This window comes from Bactrocera dorsalis, chromosome 2 (assembly GCF_023373825.1).
Source record: "Bactrocera dorsalis isolate Fly_Bdor chromosome 2, ASM2337382v1, whole genome shotgun sequence".
NCBI classification, from domain to species: Eukaryota; Metazoa; Arthropoda; class Insecta; order Diptera; family Tephritidae; genus Bactrocera; species Bactrocera dorsalis.
The window spans coordinates 26,524,523-26,546,753 of record NC_064304.1 but is presented as its reverse complement, the minus strand read 5'-3'; the positions used below and the strand labels follow the sequence as shown (position 1 = coordinate 26,546,753).

Below are 22,231 nucleotides of genomic sequence, written 5' to 3'. Positions count from 1 at the left end.
TTCCGGAGTATTGAATTGTTAATTATATAGCCTGTAGTAAGTCAAAGAAATAAAATCATATAAACATAAACTATCAACTCAACTCAACTCAACTCAATTAAACTTAACTCAACTCAACTCAACTCAACACAACTCAACTCAACTCAATTCAACTCAACTCAACTCAACTCAACTCAACTCAACTCAACTCAACTCAACTCAACTCAACTCAACTCAACTCAACTCAACGCAATTCAACTCAACTCAACCCATCTCAACCCATCAACTCAACTCAACTCAATTCAACTCAACTCAACTCAACTCAACTCAACTCAACTCAACTCAACTATTATCGCATTCATTTGATTGTTAATTGTTCGAAAATAAAAGCTCCACAATATATAAAAAGGCTAATAAATAAAATAAATTGCAATAATTGCAACTCTAAGGGATTAATTTTAACCAATAAGCAGAATTTCCATCGTTGGCATACAATTATAAATATAGTGTTAATAGTCTTGCTATTTTAGCATTGTAGGTAGATGATTTCTTAAAATACTATGGAAAAGTGAGAACAGCTGGTAATAATACTACTATATTCCATTTAACAGTATTGTTTTAAAATTTTCCAGCAAATAATGCCTAAAAAGTGAACTGAGTTGGGGTGGATGGTCCAAGAGGCTTGAATTGAAAACCTAGAGCTCCCAATCTGCGTTAGAATTGAAGCAGGTTTATGCGATTTAAATTCTAGGTTAAGATATTTACATTACTTGTGTACGTCCTTCAAAAAATACTGTATGATTTTCTCTCTTTTCGGTCTGCTGGGCTCTACCAGAGACTTGACAGAATTCTCTTGACATATAAACAGCTGATTACTCAATATAAACTGCTGATTACCTAATAAGCCTATACTTTCACCATACTATATAAATAAACAAAAGTCTAGTCAAAATAATTAGTTACAGCTTAACTGTTTTATACAGCATCTATCAATATTTTTAATGGCATCAATCGGAATCGTTCATTTGCATATGTGATCCACAAATATAAATATTTACAGAGCTACTGTAAACCAGTTGGCGGATGTGCTGCCGTTAACACGCGTAGGCTGTGTTGACAATCGCCAAGGGTGTAACTTTGATGCTCACTTGAGCAGTTACAATGAATCAGTGACTTATTAACAGCCAATTTAATTAAGTCTATGAACACACATACATACATACGCACGTTTGTTTTCACATTGAGTTGTATTAAATAATTTGTTACTGATAATAACGGTTTTTGTGATTTCTATTTGTTTAAGGTGACAAGTTCATTTGTATGAGTACGTACATATGTATGAATCTGCGAGCCTCAACAGATTGTTGCGCATGCGCGCATGACAAATCTATTTATAGCCATATATAAGTTTATATAACTGTATATGTAAGTATAAGTAAGAGCATATATTTACATAGGTATGTATGTATGTAATCATGATTTCCCCAAATCATTTGTGTGATTGTGTCAAAGTACATTTGCCGCGTCATGGTTAATAACTCGGTCAGTGGTACCAAATTCGGTTACAACTGTACATACGAGTTTCATATACATATATGTATACGAGTGTCATGTGTAATTTGCAGCTTTTCACAACATCTATCTACTAAAAAAAACATCGCAATTACAGAAAACTCACCTTCACGACATTTACAGTTATTTGGATGTCACGAAAAACAGCTTCTTGCTGTGCGGTTATTTAAGAAATAACATACATACATATGTATATGCATTTTATATATCTGTATATGTATGTACATGTGTATGTGTAGGTGAAAAATTTGAAACCGTAAATTGCGCCCACTCTCCACACATAAACAAATATAAATAAAAGGTCGTACGTATGTTCATCATTATATTTATTATCAACAATTTCATTATGCGATCTTCTTGCATTCACACTTCACGCATATATGTTTATGTATGTATATGTATGTGATTTTTATTAACTTTCATTGTCATCAACGCAATCAATTGTCAGCCAGAGTTGTGAATGGCAACAAAGTGGGCAGTCCATTCGACCAATGTCACCCGGCCGCATTTGCAATTGAATTAGAGGCAAAGTTGTTTGCTTTTAACGCGAGCATTATTGTTGTAATTATTACCGTTACAAAATATGTCGAGCTCAGTCAGCAATGCACCAATTTTTTATACCGTGAACAGGTGTTTGCCACGATTTTTGTTACACGGCGTATATAATGTCGGAAACGCTATAAAATTTATATATAAATGGCCGGTGTCACGAGTACAGTTGTTAGTCCTGCACGTATTTTTCTCTTAAAGAATACACATATTTGTCGGAATCGTCTATATCAGTCTAACGGCGTGGCACGACCGAGGCAGCCAATTGACTAGCCCATTTCCTGAGATAACACGTTAACCAAACTTGGTTTTCCATAAATCGATTATGACGTTCCCTGTGTAGCTTGTGGCGCTGTCCTGTTGGTACTATATATTGTTCAAGTTCATATGATCCAATTCGGGTCAAAAATATTCGGTTAAACGAGTAGCGATTCCCATTCATAGTAACTTGCCGGTCTTGATGGTCACGAAAGAAGTACAGCCCAATGACGCCGCCGGTCCATAAACCGCTCCAAACCGTAATTTTTTCGGTATATAATGGTGCCTCATGAAATACGTGTGGATTGCAGCTTGATCAATAACGCTTATTTTGTTTATCGGTGAAGCCATTCAGTCAGAAATGAGCCTCATCGCTGAAGATTATCAAATTTGTCCACCATAAATTGGATTTAGCGCTCTTAAGGTTGAGGCCACTGACCCCGAATTTCGATAGTAAATTTTTATAATTTCGGCTCGTTGTTGGATCGTCTATCTTTCCATGATAAAAAGACAAGCCTTACTGAATAGAAATGTCAAAAGAGCGGAAAAATATGACGTCGTTTGCTGTCTTTGTCGGTCTACTTTTTATAGCGTCCCTATGAAAAAGACTTGTATATGTGCGGAAAACTTTTTTATTTAACGGGATTTCTTAACAAAATTTATCATAGGGTTTCTCCTTCGGCAACGCTATAATGAGCGATCATGTTGTTCAGATCGGATTGCTTTGACTTGCATATAGCTGCCACACAAACTGAACAATTCAAATAAATTTCTTGCTTGGAAAATTCTTTTGATTGGAAAGATGTCTTCACGGCATGGACTATTATCCAAAACAATGATATAATCTCTGAATATCTTTTCTGTTTTCATTATGAAGGCTATTATGGAGTTTTTTTTTAATTTAATTTTATCATTATTGTAAATATTATTTATGTATTTGTGCTTTGTAAACATTTATAAATACAATGTAGTACATAAATATATGTATATGTAAATATACTGATGTTTATATAAACACGCACATAAAATTGTGTCTTTTGTAAAAAATTACATTTTTATATAAATTAATGAATAACTTAAATTATTTTATGGCAGCTTGCACTGACTTTCGTCTCGAATTTTCGGCAGATGTGAAATTAGAAAAAGGTTTATTATTTTTAAGTCAATTTTATTTTTTTAATAATAATAATAATGAAATAACTAAAATATATAATTATAATTAAAATATTTAAATATTAAATTAAATAAAAATATCAAAATATTTATACAATTTTATTATATAATATTTAAAAAAATCATCTTTTGAATAATCTTTATATTTTTCGACATGTTGTTGTTATAAATCAGAAATTTCAATTAAGTTAGTAGCTCAGCAACCGTAAAAATCTGAAAATTTATACACAAATATGGCAATATAAAAAAGTGTTGCTATTATCATAAATTTTAAGCTGATTAAGTTATTATCGCCATCATTATGTTTGTAATTTCTTCAGCCATTTGTTTCGTAAAAAATGCGTTCGTCAAATTTACGCCGCTTTTCTAATGAAAATGATAGAAATCTTGTGACTAATTGAAGTTCAGTCAGTCAGTACGCATGAAGAGCAATATATGTATATACTAAATATATGTACGTACATACATATCTACACACAAATATATTAATACTCATATATTATAAAAGTTATGTACATACATACATATGTAGGAAAAAATGAATTTTAGCGTGGGTGCATAATCGCTTGTCCGTCATTAGATGCGCTAAATTCGCGTCGTTGATTACTTCCACTTGTTTTATAACTCAAACTTAATTGTTTAATATTTTTGTTTTCATTATTTCTACTATATTTCCGCTTACACTACACACCTTAGTTAGATGCGTACGAATGCAGGCAAAAGCGAAAATCATGCAAACTGCGGGCGTCTTTGCCAAAAATTGTTGGAAAGTGTGATGATGTCTTCCATCGTCGATTTGTTGTAATTTGCATATTTTATACGGGCATGTAAACAAAATCTCTTTTTTTATTTACTTGCATACATGTACATACATTCATGTTTTTCACATTGTTTGAATGACATTGTTTTGCTTCTATTGTGCGCGGACGTTTGAATTGTATGATGAATATGCATATATTAATGTTATTATTATATAATACTGAGTATAAAATTATTGAATAAATAACGTGCAAACGAATTCAAAGAAAAATCAAATGAGGTAGTGCCAGGCCATCAACCCACTGAACAGTTCACGAGGAAATGGAGGTAATATTCGCTTCTTCCAAAATTAAAAGGAGAGAAAATTTTTTTAAAATTAATAGCCAAAAAAGATCCTTCGGGAGTCCATCCAAAAATCTTTTGTTCAAATACCTGATATAAGTCTATGTCAACATACATATGTGGAAATGTGAACCAGTGGCAACTCTTAAATGCATAAAGTAATCAGTTAAGTATTTGTATTCTTTTTTCACAGTTAGGGGTATTCCGGAATCATCTCTCATTTCGACTACATCTCTGAGAACTTGGACCACTGGGCCGTGAAACCTACTCGCAGCGAGAAGTTTTTCAGTCAGGAGCTCTCAATCAACTCTTGTTTCAGACTGCCAGAGCACTGTTGTGTTCTACAAGCAGAAGTGGCAGTCATCAACGTAGCCGCGGATGTACTTCTCCGAAGTGCTGGTGTCTTAACTGAACCCTGTTCCATTTACACTCATGCGGAGAGGCTAGAGATTTTTGAGGATAAAATTTGTTAAAGTTGCAAAGAAGATGATGAATAGTAAACATCTACATACTTTCTACTCCACTATCCAGTTTTCGCCAGACCAAGGTTGAAGCATCTTGGTTGTCATAGTTTCACAGAAGCAAAAATTGGCTGGAATTGATCAACCGCCGCACTAAATTTGTGGCTGGCATCCAGCCGTTTTATCGGTTTGCTAAAGTCTTTTGATCTATACCTAAGAGTTCTGGACATCAGTACAGACAAACGTCTATAGCGGGATTATTCGTCAAATAAATAAGTCAAATCTTAGATTTTAATACGATAAGTTCATGATAATATAATCTACATATAACCCTAAATAGACGTTTGTGTTTTTATTCCAATATTTTATAAAAAATTTACTGTTAATTTCTGTGTTCAGAAAAAGATCTTTGTGAAATTAATAGTAAATTTCCAAGTTCTGTCAAAGTTCTTTTCTGAGTTATAAATGATTAATTGATTTAGTGTCATGCTATAATGTATGCAAATTACACACTGTTCACTGTCATGTTTTATTGTTTATTAAAGAAAATATTGTTTATTGAGAACAAAAGACTTTTACAACGAACTCACATTTCTCAACAGAGGCCGTGCAAGTGCCAAAAACAAACAACAAATATTTGTCATTTGTTTGCTCATGTGAGCATATATTTGTCACAGAGTTTTACAAACTTTTATATCTACATATTTAATACCACCTTGATTAATTTATTAAAATACGTATATACGTTTGTAAGCATAGCATCAGAGCTCGTTACCTAATACTTTCAATTCAGCCGATTTTGCAATACAATACAATAGAAAAGGTGGATACTGGCTTATTCTAGCGAAAAATTTACCTTTATAGTCAAAAAATCTTAGAATGAATTAATGATGCGAGCATTTGCTATCAAATAAAATAAGTTTATGAGACTATCGGAGTGTTTTTTCTTACACCTGATGCTTAATCTTCTATCATACGCTTATATATAGTAACTAATCGGTGTTTTATGCTTTTTTCTATATCTGAAAGAGGAGCCATCAAAGTTTTTAGAGATTGCTAGTATCATCTAATCATATCATTTGGCAAAACTAGGCAAAACTCAAAGTCACAGTCAGTACTAAATTAAAACTACAATACACTTAGATATATATGTGTTTGTGTATATTTCTGTAATTATTTCGCATTGTTATTAAAGTCGCAGCAACAAAGTAAACAATGAAATTGTATTTAATGGAAAAAGAACTGCCGACAAATGCATAACTGCTGCAGAAACTTCAATTCTAGCAAAGAAACTCAATTGCAAAATAAATTTAATTGTCAAGAAAATTAGAAAAAATAAAAAAACTAGCATAAGCATATAATTAAAAGGTGATAAAATCTTTTGATTGTCAATCCTTGAAAAGTGTGCTTTCAAAGTGATTAGTAGATTCCGTTTGAAAATATATTATATATTCATATATACATATATGTGTTATTAGAATATAGTAAAGAACTTTACTTATAAGCTTAAGAGCTACAGTAAGCACACTTTTCCACCAGCAATTGAATTTTGCATTATGTGTGCGCCACGAGTTCTTGACGACCTTGAAGTCAACGGCAGCAGCCGCACAAAGCTACTCCCGAAAAATTCTTGCCGTGTCATTGCCAACAATCGCGCCAAGATAAATGTTGACGTTCAAGAGCAGTAATTTGCAGGTGGAAAATCTGAAAAACGTGGCGAGTTTCGTGAAAGACAAGTTTTCTCCGTTGGTATTAAAAGTTCTTAAAACACGGCACAAGTACGCAAGCGCCAACGCAGAGTAATATTTTATGTTTTTTTAACACTCACAGATTTTACTCGTAGCGCATGCATGTGTTCTGTTTGAATGCCAATGTCTTTAATACCACTACGTACATATTTACCATCAAATCAATAATCTTAATTGCAAAATAATTTTATCTCTTCATATATGAAGTGGTAAGAACTATTCTCCATTGTATCAATATATACTTTTATGTGCTTAGTAGATACGCCTGTATATATTCATTGTAATTTCAGCCTTGAAATTGATTATTTTTTATTATCAACGCAAAACCAAAATATTTTTTAATGCTGCACGAACAAGTTCTTCGTCTAGTATTCGCAATCGGAGAGCACATTAACCTTGAGTGGTTCCTGCGCTAGCATTTTGATTGATTACAAGTTGCGTTTAAGAAATATATACTTAGATGCTGCTTAGAAAAGAATTTTAAATGGAGACATTTGAATCAGAAAAAGTCACGCAAAGTGCCTTAAGAAAAAAATAAATAGAAAGACAAATTTTGTTTGTTTTGTTTTGATGAGCTATTAATTATGCTTATTTAAATATAGTTTTGTTTTTGGATGGTATTTCCCAAAATGCTAGCAAACCTTTTAGCATCAAGCGTGAACATTTTGACATTTTTTTTCTTTAAAAAAGAAAAGTGACGCTTCACATTCATATATCTTTAAATGGGTTTTTACATTCTTATTCGGTATTAGTCCCAAAGAAGCAACTTTTTTATTTTTATTACCAAAAAAATATTTTCTTTTTTTACTCTAAGGGCTTATGCCCATCGCCAAAGATACCGTACAAGACGTAGATGCTATTGCTGTTGAGGAGCAGACAGTCAAAAAAAGACCGTATGAGTTCAGCCGCCAATGGGCACAACATCCATTTTGGGAAGATTTTGCGGAAAGATCTTGTTTTGACTTAAAAAATTCAACTTGTGAAGTCAAAGAACCACATAAAATATGGTCGATATCGATTCTCGAATAACTAAAACACAAATTTTGATCAGTTTGACTAGTCTAGAGCTCAAACTAAGGATTATTTTTGAAAATTTATTTTGAAAGTAAAGAAAAAAGAGTCGAATTTCTTTTTTTAAGATTTATTAAACATATGTTTGGGTGTATAAAAAGTTAATATGTGGGCAATTGTATAAAACATGGTGCCTCCAAGGTAATTCATAGCAATGCACTATAGTTATCCGATCTAAAAAATTTTTTTGTAGAAAACTTCGTTATTGCCTTAGACTATAATACATTCACAATTTCTTGAAGATATCTTGTCAAATGGATAAGTTTTCCATGCCAGTACTTGATTCCGATTGTTCAGTTTATATGGCAGCTATATGCTATAGTGATACGATATCAGGGCTTAGCTGAGCAAAGAACGTTTGTAAAATTTCTGATCAATATTTTAAAAACCGCTATTTTGTAGAATCTCTGACTTTTTCTTGTGGTTGTTGCAAACTTCGTGACAAATTCAATATTGGCATACAAATCGTTAATAGTTTACCGGATAATGTGGCTGTGCTAGCTACAGTTAGAAGCTGAAGTGGATACGTACGAAAGTCTTCGAGTACCATTGCCGCCCGAACTAGTTTCGAAAAAATGATTTACCCAAACGGTCCGACAATACAGCGAATTGGACATGAAATTAAATAGTTTTCACTTGCTACCTTAAGCCATTTTTTTCATTTTTTTTTAAATCTTGCAAAAATATATATTTTATCAATTTGTATATATCCTAGGTGAAACATAGGGCCTCAAAAATTTGTATATATTACATATATTTATTTCGGATATCATATTTCTACAAAACTATTAATTTTAATTAAAATTTCCCACCAAACTATTAAAAATTTGCCATCTAAATCTATTATATGTATAATACATACATATGTATATGGTACATATATGCAAATATCTTATTCATAAATTATTTATTTGTACAGTTGAATCAAATCTATATAATATAAGCCATCAACCAAAACCAGTCAAATTAGCCATATTTGGCCGTCAAAATAGCCCAATTTTACGACACTATAAGCCAATCAAAAACTGGCCTAACGTATTCATATTTTTTACCGTTATGGTTTTGTCATATTAAAAGTGAAATAAAAACACAATAAATTAAAATAAATTAAGTTCATGTTTCGAATTCTTCTTTTTGTTTTGATCATTGTTTCGCTCACTTTTGGTGCAAAGTGTGTGCTACACGTCACGTTTTCTGTATAAGTATACGTTAATGATGTAGTAAAATGCCGCAAATGGTTAAACACAAGCGCCACTTAAACGAGTCGATGGAAACAGATAGACAAATGCACAAATCGGCACACCAACTGAGGAGCTTACAAAAATTACAAATATATTCATATATGCATATGTAAGTGTGTATGTAGAGAAATTCATTGATGACTAATCAGTAAGCCAAAGCATTCATTGAGTAAATATGTATTGTATTTATGTGTAATTCATTGAAGTTACTTAGTTAATTTTATATATTTATGCCAAACGCTAGTTAAGAGAAAATAACTGCTGTGAACTTTTATAAACTCACATACACATTGAGACAAATAAGCAACCGAAAATTTTAATTAAACCCCCGGGGTAAATGGTATTCCAAAAGAAAATAATTTTTCTACATGTTCTTTATTACTATTACCGTCTTCAATCGATCGAAGAGATGAAACAAAATTCGAAGGAGCTGACCGCCATCCCAAAAACTGCTTATGAAAAGTGTTTCGAGAACTGGAAAAATTGTTAGAATACAAGTAAGTGTATTACATAAATTGGGGATTACTTTGAAAGCGACAAAATAAATATTAAAAAATAATTAAATATTTTTCGTTTTATTTACAATTAGCGGGTACTTTTTTGGTCACAATGTACATACATATACTATGTATGCATACACATGCATATAGTGCAAAATAACTGAATGGGGCTGAGTTGGTTCAATGTTTGCCTAGGGGGTTTTGTTGTAAAATAAAAAGAAAATTTAATCAATAAAGAAAAAAACAATTTACAGTATAAGTTTTGAACGGATGTTTTTTCATTTCTGATTTGTCAATAATAACAAAAACAAATACTTATCTATAGTAAATATTACATCTTAAGTATCAAATAAGATAAGATCTTTTCAAACATCATCTCGTATTAGGTAATATTTTCTATTTGTTAAATTTATCAGTATTTTTATTGGGACATGCAGCAAAGTTAGTGAACCTGTGGGTATTATTTGAGCGAAAAAATATTAAAATGTGTAAACGGATATTTTATACTCTCGCAACTTTCAAGCATCAAAGTAGGGGAAATATCTTTAAACCATATTCCGGCCAAAAACTTTAAGTGATTAGATTACATTTAATCACTTTACTAATCTATACCGTCCTCATTGCCGTTGGATTCATAAAACATCTGCTTTTAATATCAAAAAATTCACATGTTGTTTTAAATATATTCTATTTATTGGAAATAATGGACGCATTTTCTGATTTCGGAAGTCGATTGTCAGTTTAATTTTTTTCTTTGTGGTACCCAAATCAGCTGCGATAATATAATATATCCTTAATTGAGAAATCAGAGTCCTACATAGAGATTTCGAGTAGATTAGCTTCACATCTCCTCAGTGACGAGATTAATAAAAGTCATTTATAGTAGATTACCAAATTTAGTCGATTAGTGAGATAATAATCATAATTTTAAAATTCTTAATTTCTACTCAAAGTAATCCCGTAAGCATAAATCCAAGACTCTTCGCCAGTAAAAATACGTTTTATGAGAACCTGGTAGTCGGCAAGCATTGTTTCACGGACGTTAGCGCCATGCTGTTTTTCGCAAAAATTTAGTGATTTTAGAACCAATCATGCTTTCGCTTTTCTTAGACCCAAATGAAAAATGGTTTTCACTTATCGTTTTCATATTTCAACGATGGCAATAAGATCTCTGACTGTTAATCGTCTCAAGCACCATCCTTTATATTATAGACGTGTTGGTCATCAGTTTTTCTTGATGGCCGTACTGGATATGGTTTGTCGTTTATGCGTTCTCGACCCTCTTTGAACAATTTGTACTAATTATAACCGAAGGCTTTTTCTTACATACTGAACGTTTCGGCTCCGAAAATTCCATTTTTCATAGTTCAGAAAGACAAGCCTAAATACTACAGATTATTTTGATGTAACATTTGGCATAGATGTCACTGATAGTGATACCAACCTAGAAAAAAAAATATTCCGACGAATGGGTTTTCGCGTGAAATTTAAAATAAAAAGTCTTGCAGTATGAAATTTAATATTCACTTAACTTTGCTAAAATATCTCCGTTATTTACTAATGTACATATACGGTATAAAGCCAACCGACAAGATATTGAAGTTCTGTGGAGGTCGTGCTTGGAAAATATAATTGTACGGTTTACAAGTAATAGTGGTCCAAATTCAATAGCGGTAAATTGCATTCTCATCTTCAAGGGATCGCCATCTAAGAGGTACATACTTTATTACTCTGGCTTGAAACTTAAGTAAATAACCAAAGATGTGGATCTCAAAAAAAGTTGTTCTCTGTACTGGTATCCGTGCCCAAAAATTATTGGTCCATAATTTATGAAACCAAAAGAAAAAATAGTGCGTGAGAATAATAGTCTAAGTGGTGTTCAATTTAGCATTAATTTGATAAATGTACAATATCGAAATATCAAAAATTATTCAGATATACTACTTTCCAGACGGCAGGTAAAAATTCATGATAATTTATTTCCTAAAAATAATTCTATGTAGCAATAGTAAGAAGATTTAGTTATTGAAAAGTCATAATTTATTTGTAAATATATATTAAATTAATACATAACTTGATAATCTTTCCACAAAATGACGTCAGTTCATTAATAGCGTCAATTAGAAATAAGCATATGACCCGTTCTAGTGTTCTAGTTTTTAGATATTTTATAAATTCATCAACAAAATAAACCGGTCTAAAAAAAGAACAGCAAAATTAACTAGACTACACGGTTAATTGGAGACTATACAAAATCTGCAGTCACTAAATTCAAACTTATTTAAATATGACATAAAACGGTAATTTCAAATACATATGTAAGCATACCGTTAGAAACATTTAAAAAGTCAAAACAGTTATAATTACATTGCGGAAATGATCCTTAAACTGGTTATTTATTATTCCATTTTTTTTTTACTTTTTTTATGTTCCAAAAAAATACCTCATAAGTAACAAAGGTTAGGGGCAAAATTTTTTGCTATCTAATATTCTTATTATCGATTAGTTCAAGAGCCGGCAGAAAAAAGTAGGCAATACAACGTTCTTATTGAATATATTAAAGAATAATAAATGTAAACGGAATAGCAAACAGATTTGGCAATCTATCCGGAATCATATAACCAGTTTCTAATCGTTTAATTTGAAGTTTTCAGCTGTTTCTAAAGTATTACAACATCGTTAACAAAGAGATCCGATTTTTTCAGCTGAAAATGACGCAAAAAGCTTCCGGCTTCATGGCAGGTTAAATATTTTTTTTTTGCTACTTTACACACTATAATTTGAAATAATTTGATAATCAATAAATTGCGGAAGAAGTTGGAAGAACTCTTATGTTACTGTTAATAAACAGACACGCATACGAACAAAAAAATATACATATGTATATGGTATCTAAATTCTGTAAGTAAGTTCTTAAGTAATATTTAACCACTTGAGTAGGCTCTGAGGTGTTTTTGTTAAGAAGTTCTTAGAAAAAGCTGCATGAAGGCATAAGACACTCAAGCGCAAAGTTGTTTGTGTATATAAATTTGTATTTAAATCAGTATGTAACATGTGTATAACAGTATGCTTGTATAACCGTATACCTCAATATAAAGGGTGATTTTTTAAGAGCTTGATAACTTTTTAAAAAAAAAAAAAAACGCATAAAATTTGCAAAATCTCATCGGTTCTTTATTTGAAACGTTAGATTGGTTCATGACATTTACTTTTTGAAGATAATTTCATTTAAATGTTGACCGCGGCTGCGTCTTAGGTGGTCCATTCGGAAAGTCCAATTTTGGGCAACTTTTTCGAGCATTTCGGCCGGAATAGCCCGAATTTCTTCGGAAATGTTGTCTTCCAAAGCTGGAATAGTTGCTGGCTTATTTCTGTAGACTTTAGACTTGACGTAGCCCCACAAAAAATAGTCTAAAGGCGTTAAATCGCATGATCTTGGTGGCCAACTTACGGGTCCATTTCTTGAGATGAATTGTTGTCCGAAGTTTTCCCTCAAAATGGCCATAGAATCGCGAGCTGTGTGGCATGTAGCGCCATCTTGTTGAAACCACATGTCAACCAAGTTCAGTTCTTCCATTTTTGGCAACAAAAAGTTTGTTAGCATCGAACGATAGCGATCGCCATTCACCGTAACGTTGCGTCCAACAGCATCTTTGAAAAAATACGGTCCAATGATTCCACCAGCGTACAAACCACACCAAACAGTGCATTTTTCGGGATGCATGGGCAGTTCTTGAACGGCTTCTGGTTGCTCTTCACCCCAAATGCGGCAATTTTGCTTATTTACGTAGCCATTCAACCAGAAATGAGCCTCATCGCTGAACAAAATTTGTCTATAAAAAGCGGATTACGGAAACACTGATTTTGGTAATAAAATTCAATGATTTGCAAGCGTTGCTCGTTAGTAAGTCTATTCATGATGAAATGTCAAAGCATACTGAGCATCTTTCTCTTTGACACCATGTCTGAAATCCCACGTGATCTGTCAAATACTAATGCATGAAAATCCTAACCTCAAAAAAATCACCCGTTAGTATGTGCGAAGAAAGTATTTTATATAGTGCCAATGAAACAAAGAGCAACTGACAAATTCCTCACTTTATAGATATTCAAGAATAGAGCTGACCCTTTTCGATAAATAAGTCTAAAAGAATTTAATTAAAAATTGGGCACCGTAAGATGCTTAACACAAAAAATTATCTAAAAAATAAATTTATTCAATACGGAATTATTCGACCTCATCATTAATTTTATTCAAAAAAATTTACTGTGAAACGGGTTGCTAAAATAAATTTGCTTTTAATAAATTGCACGGAATTTTACATATTTTCATTTAAACCAGTGCAATGTGCATTCTCAACAAATATTGTCGATAAAGTCTCGCAAAATCGTCTGCGTTGTTCCCCAGACGGTGGTTAAACATGCATGCGTACAATAACAATAAACATAATGTTTGTGTTTATATAAAAATTTATAGCGCCTAATTCACCCACAGTAACGATACATTGACGTCAAACCAAGGGCCCTTAAACAGTTGAACTTTTAATTATCACCTTTTTGTTTAACCGGTATTTTAAATGAACCGAGCGACATTTCTGATCACAAGTCAAAGTATTTTCCAGACAATTAATAAAGCAATTTAAGAAGAGTATAAAGTATAAATTTATTTACAATGATCACAAGTCAAAGTATTTTCCAGACAATTAATAAAGCAATATAAGAAGAGATAAAGTATAAATTTAATTACAATGACTTTTAAGGAAGTATGTTGATATTTTCTTAATATATTGGGTTGTCGAAAAAGTCTTTTCGTATTTCTAATCAAAGTTTAAATTATTTTTTTGCTATATATATATAAAATATATATTAACACAATAAATATAAAATAAATAAACAAATATGTACCATTTTGGTTGACGACTTTTTGCCATTTTTCCGCTAGAGACATTATTCAATTTAATTTTTTTTGGTTGCATGAAGCTTAAGATCTCACCTTTCCAACACTACATAGTACGACACAATGTGATTGGCAGCACTGCAGATATACGACTGCAACGAAATCTATTGACAAAATACGAAAAGACTTTTTCGACTAACCAATATTTATATTTACGCCTGATTCACCCACAGCAACGGTGCATTGACTTAGCGTCAAACACAGGGCTCTTAATCAGTTGAACTTTTAATTAGCACCTTATTTTTTAGTCGGCCTGTTAAGATGAACCGAGCTACATTCCTGATCACAGATCGAAATGTTTTCCAAACAATGAATAAAGCAAGATAAAAAGAGTATACGAAGTTATTTACGATGAGATTTAAGTGAGTATGTTGATATTTGCTTAATATATATAGTTAATCAATCGGAAAAAAATTATATTGTAGTAAAGAAAAAATCATGGTCATCAGTTTGGTGAACGTGTGAGAATATTGATGTGAGAATAAATCGAAAATTTTGATTTTAAAAAGTGAGAAATCGTGCGCTAAAAAGGGTAGGCATAAATGTACGATGTTGGTTTTGATATAAAAATATATATACATTAGGGTGATTCAAAAAAAATTTTTTTTTTTTCGGTTGGTACTCGGAAAAATAACTCTCGTAAACGCTTAACTTAATCGAAAAATCATAAGAGACCATTTTTATAGAGCAGTAAATTTCCTACAAAACTATAAGTTTCATCATTCATAATAATTTTTTTTCATTGAGTTATAAAATTAATAAAAAATAAAAAAATTTCCCAAAAATAATCAAACTTTAACTGTTAATATCTTTTAAACTGTAACAGACCTTTTTTGTAAAGCATTCAATTTCCTACAAAATCCAAGGAACAAGATATTTTTTCAAGTAGTTGGAAGCGAAATATAAATTTTTCTATCTGATAATAAGAAAAATAGAAAACTGTATGTAGGAGGACCTTTTCGTTACAATTAAAAACTCATATTTGGAGAGGCTTTCTTAGAGGTGTCTAGGAACCTATTTTTCCGAGTACCAATCAAAAAAATAAAAGAAAATTTTTTTGTATAACCCTAATATACATATAGCTTTTACATAAAAATAAATATCTTTTTATATGTACGCGTTTACTGTACACAAAAAATGTTTGGCGAACTGAAATAATTTGCACCTAATAAATAACATTAATTCAGAAAAATTAATAATTGTTTACATTTTTTTAAGGTGTGATCGAAATGTATTATTTTTTCTAATTGGAAATAAGCAAGAGTAATTGAAATTTCAAATTTTTGGTTTAAAAACTATTTCTAAAATCATTAACTTCGTTTGGTGAAGTACATAATTACATAACATACATAATTATACACTGGACAGGGTATATTCAGTTTGTAACACCCAGAAGGAAACGTCGGACACCGCATGAAATATATATGTATAAATAAATGTTCACCATCGCAAGAGAAGCCGATTTAACTACGTCCATCTGTCTAGCCACCTATCTATATATACGCGAAATAGTCCCTAAATTTTGCAGATATCAACCAGAATTCATTTCTTCCTAAGATGCCGCTCATTTATCGAAATCGCCGATATCAGAGCACTATTACATATAGCTGTCATATAAACTGAACAATTGAAACAAAGTACTTGCATGGAAAACTTTTGATTCAACAAAAAATTTTCACGAAATTTGACGTGAATTATTGTTTAAGACAACGATGCAATCTGCATCTATAAATTATTAATTTGCATATCGCTATAATATATATAAATAAACTAGGGGACTCGGCCACGCGTTGCTGTGGTATACATTTTATACTATTATTCATATAATAAACAATTCTATACAGTAAAAATTCTAAGGGGTTGTACTTGAGATTCAATTTTAAATATGTTCGTCCAAATAAATTTCATTGAAAAAAATTACGAATTTAAGGCTGCTTTCTCAAAATCCAGTTAATAGCGTTGTCCGCTTAATAGATTGTACTTAATAAACATCAACAATGTGCATGGCTAATGGAGATGACCGCTTAATAGAGAGTCCATTTAATAAAGCTTTCATTGTATTTTTTATTTATGAATTGTTTTTACTATTCTATCTTCTAAGTTGGTTCGAACTGGACACAGTGTGCTAAATTTTACTAAAATCGGTTCAGTAGTTTAGGAGTCCATCGCGAACAAACAACGTGACACGTGCTTTTTATATATAAAAATATAGGAACTAGAACCTGAGTTTTTCTAAATATATACAAATTAGTAATGATTTTAATTAATTTTATTTTCATTTTATTATATTTAAATTTTATTTGATTTTATGTTAATTTCTTTTATTTTTTAAATTAATTTAATTTTATTTTTTTAATTTTTTTTTATTTTATATTATATTAGTTTATTTTATTTTTATTTTTTTTTAATTTTTTTTTATTTTTATACTTAATTTTATTGTATTTAGTTTATTTTAATTAAGTTTGGTTTAAATTAATTTATAATTAATTTTTTTATGCTTTATATTTTTTTTCTTTGTTTTTATTTAATTTTAATAAAATTTGGGTTATTTTTCTTAAGTTTTTTTATTTGTTATATTTTCTTTCAAATAAATTTAAATTATAGTTTATTACTCAATTTTATTATTTTTTTATTTGAAGTAAGTGTTTACTTATTTTGTATTAAAAATATGTATATTTTTTGGACTTTATTATTTAAATTAAATTTGTTTTATTTTATTTCATTCAAATACATTATATTATTTTATTTTTTGTTAATTTATTTAATTTAAATTATTTTTATTTTTATTTTTTTATTTTATTTTATTTTTATTTTTTTATTTTTTTTTTATTTAATTTTATTATGTATTATAATATATTAATTTATTTTTTTACTTTATTTTAACTATGTTTTGTCTAATCTTTTATTAAATATATTTGTTTGCACTTTATTATTTATTTTAGTTGTTTTTTATTATATATTATATAAATTAATTTATTTTTTTACTTTGCTTTACTTCTATTTTATTCAAAATATTTTATTTTTATACTTTATTACTTATTTATATTCTTTATTTTAATTAAAGTTTAATTTAATTTTTCATAATTTTATATTTTTTTACTTTATTAAATTACAATACAATTATTAAATACAAATATTTATTAAAATACAATACAATTTTTTTTTACTTTTTATTAAATTTATATTTTATCTTTTATACTATATTATTTGATTCTGCTTTATTCTATTTTATTGAAGCTAAACTTAATTTGGTTTAATTTATTTCATTTATTTTTCATTTTTTTATTCCAATCCATTGCTCTTTATCTTATTTTATTGTATTCTATTTAATTAATTTTTTTTATTTGATTTCATTAAAATTAATGTAATTATTTTATTTAATTTTTTTATTCTATTTCATTTTATATTATTTAATTTTTATCTATTTAACTAAATTTCTATATTTGTTGCCACTATCTAATATTTAAAATATTTATTTATACTTACCATCGTGATCCACATTCATCTCAATCGAGTTCCCGATGAATGGTAATGCAGCTGGACCGGGAATTTTCTCAATCAGCTGTACCATGCGTGCGCGTCTCTTATTATACATCACGAGGAATAAAGTGACGGCGCCTACCAAAATTATGGTAATTGGCGAATATTCGCCCACTATTTGGGTAACTTTTGTAAGCAAAACGCTCTCAGCCAGAAGCGCAGCCATTAATTTGTCAGACATTTTGGCAATAAAAATGAACTAAAACACTTTTGTAAAACAAATTTCACTTATTCAACTTCTTTATGTTTACAATCTCTAACGGTTGCTCATTAATTTTGATCTTTTTTCACACAACACCTTCGCCACAAAACAACAGTTTTTGTATTTTTCTTTAATATTTAAATATTATTTTTAAATCCACGATAATGAAACACTTTCGATTTCAAAGTTAACCGCCATAAAGTGATTTCACCTTTTCAACCGCCACCACGAGACGTTGCTGATTCGCCAGCCGAATGTCAACTAACAAAATCTCAATGAACGCATAAAGATTTAAAAGAAGTATTAGAAATTTCATTGTGCACACTGATTTTGCCGCGACTGTTGCGTAGCGCCGAAACAACCAAGTCATCGTCAGCCAAACAGTGAGCAGCGCAGCGTTCAAAACGGTTTAAGCCGGTCTCTGGGCACACAAATAGTGCCGTAATACACGCGCACACACACGCACACAACTGCTGAAGCTGCGCGCCCCTAACAATGCTGGGCACACCACAACATTCACCAGCTGAGACAATTGTCCGCGTTGAGGCGCTGCGGCTGGGCGGCAAGTGGCGGCGATCTCAATTCGTTTGAACCTCGGCCGAATTTTGAAGTTCACACAGCGGCGCTGAAATTGGAAAAGGGTTACTCAAAAGCTTACTACTGACTACTGTCCGTCTGAAAATAGTAGCAATTTGCTGTTGTTGTTACTTACCATTGCATATTGTTGCAATTGTGCGGTGAAACACGGCCGTGTGCTTATGTACATATGTATGTGTGTACGTACTCTCGTGTACATAATGATTTGGCTCACGTAGCGCTGCTGGTTCGATTGAGCCATGCTTGGTGATGCTGCGATTTCGACCCAGCTGAAGTATGATTGTGCTGAAAAGAAGAAGAAGAAGCAAAATAAGAGCGTGTGTTTAGATGATTTTTATTTGTGACGTTTTTAGCGTGTTTTAAATAATACAACTACTATTGAAAATGCGCTATGGTTGCCCTTGACGGTAGCCATGTGAAATTTTCATTTGCCAGTTTTTGTTTTGAGCTTGCGATTTTAACGGCGACATTGAGTGTATGATAAAACCTATTTTAATTATGACGATAACAATCTTGAGAGTATTGCATCACAGATGAACAATGTTGCGATTAGCTACCGTACTTAACGCCTCAGCGAATTTCCAGCACTGCATTCATCATACGACATGTCGGCCCACAGTGTGTGAAAGCGAAATTTTCTGCTAACCAAAACTGCAAAAAAATAAAATAAAATAAAAGTCTAAAAACCACTCAAAAAGCCTATTAACCCAAAAAACAAGTATAGAATTTTATGTTACATCAAAATAGTTCCACAATTCTTTATTTATAAATTTTAAAAGCAATAAAACTAGAATATCGAAAACTTTACATACATATGTACAAGCCAATCCCTTAAAGTTTGCAATATTTGAAAGTCACCGTCATAGTATACGCCTATAGTATATTAAACCTGTATTTCAAGCACTTCTCTCAAGAATGTGAACAAAACCGTCCGCTTCTATACATAATTTACAATATTAATTAGAGCATGAGCCAACCGAAAAACCCTTTTGGAGTGACTTGACAGTTTTTAGGGTTCAAACAAAAACAGAATTTTTTAAGAGCTTACTTGAGCGCACAGATTATTAAAGAATAAGCAATGGCAGTAGAATCGAATAACATGTAATTTTGGAGTGCCGATAATCGCTAACTGATTTGAAAATTTATTGTATTGCTTAATCGTTTTTGACTGCGGAAATTGAACTGTTTATAAATAAACAAAAGAAAAATGAGATAAATATACGGACATAGTTCCGGACTTACATATTTGTTTATATTACGCAAGCAAGCCAAAAGCTGTTCAAAAGAAAGACGTTGGCAACTGTTGATTGACTGTTGACTGATATTTGTATACCCTGGACAGGGTATATTAAGTTTGTCACGAAGTTTGTAACACTCAGAAGGAAGCGTCGGAGACCCTATAAAGTATATATATAAATGATCAGTATGTTGAGCTGAGTCGATTTAGCCATGTCCGTCCGTCCGCCCGTCCGTTTGTCTGTCTGTATATATACGAACTAGTTCCTCAGTTTTTAAGATATCGTTTTGAAATTGTGCAAACGACCACTATAACATATAGCTGCCATACAAACAAATGCTTGTATGGAAAACTTTGGCATTTGTCATGCATTACTGCTTAAGGTAATAATATAATCTCTAAAAAAATTGTTCAGATCGGATTACTATAGCATATAGCTTCCCTACAAACTGAACACATAGTTACTAAAAGAAATGCACCTGTGAAGGGTATATTAGCTTCGGTGCAGCCAAAGTTAACGTTTCTTCTTGTTTATTCTCAGAGTAATGAAAAAGTCAAGTTTTGCACTTTTCGGTTTTATAAAACAAATATTTGAGGGTATAAATATAAAGTGACGGCTTTTGGGCCGAAAATCTTAATCTAGATAAGACTCTCTAGTAAAATAGTTTAGCATCTGTTGTACATACAGTTTTTCCCAGAAAAAATAGAACTTCATTTGTTTATAAAAAAAAATTAAATAATTACAACGAAATTGAACGTAGTTTCCTTGACAATCCTGTTGCAAGAGAATACATTTAATAATCTCCGAGTACCATCGGCGTCGGTTTTAAAAAGTACAGTTGCGAGGATCGAGCTGTCGGACGACATTTTTGGTAACGAAAAATCGATATTCTCGAGGTCTGTTCTCTAGCTTGTTCTTGTTCTTAGTATTCAAGAGAACCAATTTTTTATTTGATATAATATATCGTTAGCTTGAACCCCATCCCCCTATTTGGCTTCATTAAAATTACGCAAATATGACATGAAGTTATTCAGTATTAAATATTTTAAAAATTGTATCAGTTTATATCTCTAAACCTACTTTGTCCTCATAAACGCAAATGACATTTCATCGCATAAAATCTTATCACATAAAAGTTGGCTAGAATTTTTGACGCTTCTTCACTAAAGGTTCGAGAAACGCGGATGAATAAGGTAATATTAAAATCACTTAAGGGGTTATATCCACTTATAAATTTCAATTTTTTTTTATATATCCATATGTATATAGCATGTACATACATACATATATTTGAAAATATTCTCCTAAAATTTGAAGTTGAACTGAAATATAAACGAGTTCGTAAGAATTTTTTAGCTTGGCTTATTATTAAGGAAATTTTCTTTTTTTCGGTTATTTTCGGACGACAGAAATTTTCAATATTTTGGTAAAAATTTCGATGTTTTAAGAGTATACTTTTTCACTAAATACTACTTTTTTTGAAAGTCGCCATTTGGACATAAATCAAAATTTAGATATTTCCATTTTTGCGTTTGAGATAAATTAAGCTGAAAATTCTTCCTCATGGCCACCGAATCTCTGATTATTAAAGTACATTGAATTCTGTCAACGCACAGTTTTTATTTGTTTATTATATAAAATGTGTGTTTCAAAAGAAACCACGACACTCTTTATAAGAGTGCAAAAAAAAGAATATCAAAGTGGTTTACTCCGTATAAAATTATACTTGATTATGTTTTACTTTTAAGAATTCTTTAAACATAATTGTACTCATAAAAATTTTAAATTCTTGTAATATAAAAATTATCTTTAATGAAACTTTTTATGTCTTCACCAGGAAAATAATTTCAAAATAATAAATTATAAGTACATAATAAACAAGTAAAGAAGAGCTAAATTCTAGTGAAACCGAACATTTCATACTCTTGCAACTTGCAATGGTTAAAGCTTGCGAAGTACCTTCAGGTGCTTAAGACTTGTTAGTTATATGGGGTCTAGGGCGAGCTTTCATCCGATTTTATTCATTATAAGCATAAATTTGCAT

The 22,231-nt window shown here is 30.9% G+C and overlaps 1 protein-coding gene across 1 annotated transcript in view; it reads right to left on the bottom strand.

Moving 5' to 3' along the window:
- Nucleotides 1-22,231, bottom strand: part of LOC105233910 (cytochrome P450 4c3) — a 66,768-nt gene that overhangs the window by 7,812 nt on the left and 36,725 nt on the right. The window contains exons 2-3 of the mRNA XM_011216085.4: nucleotides 19,065-19,234; nucleotides 18,097-18,977 (exon numbers count right to left, since the gene is read on the bottom strand). Of these exons, the coding sequence (XP_011214387.1) occupies nucleotides 18,097-18,331 (235 nt within the window). The 5' untranslated portion in view covers nucleotides 18,332-18,977; nucleotides 19,065-19,234. The remainder of the gene's footprint in view (nucleotides 1-18,096; nucleotides 18,978-19,064; nucleotides 19,235-22,231) is intronic.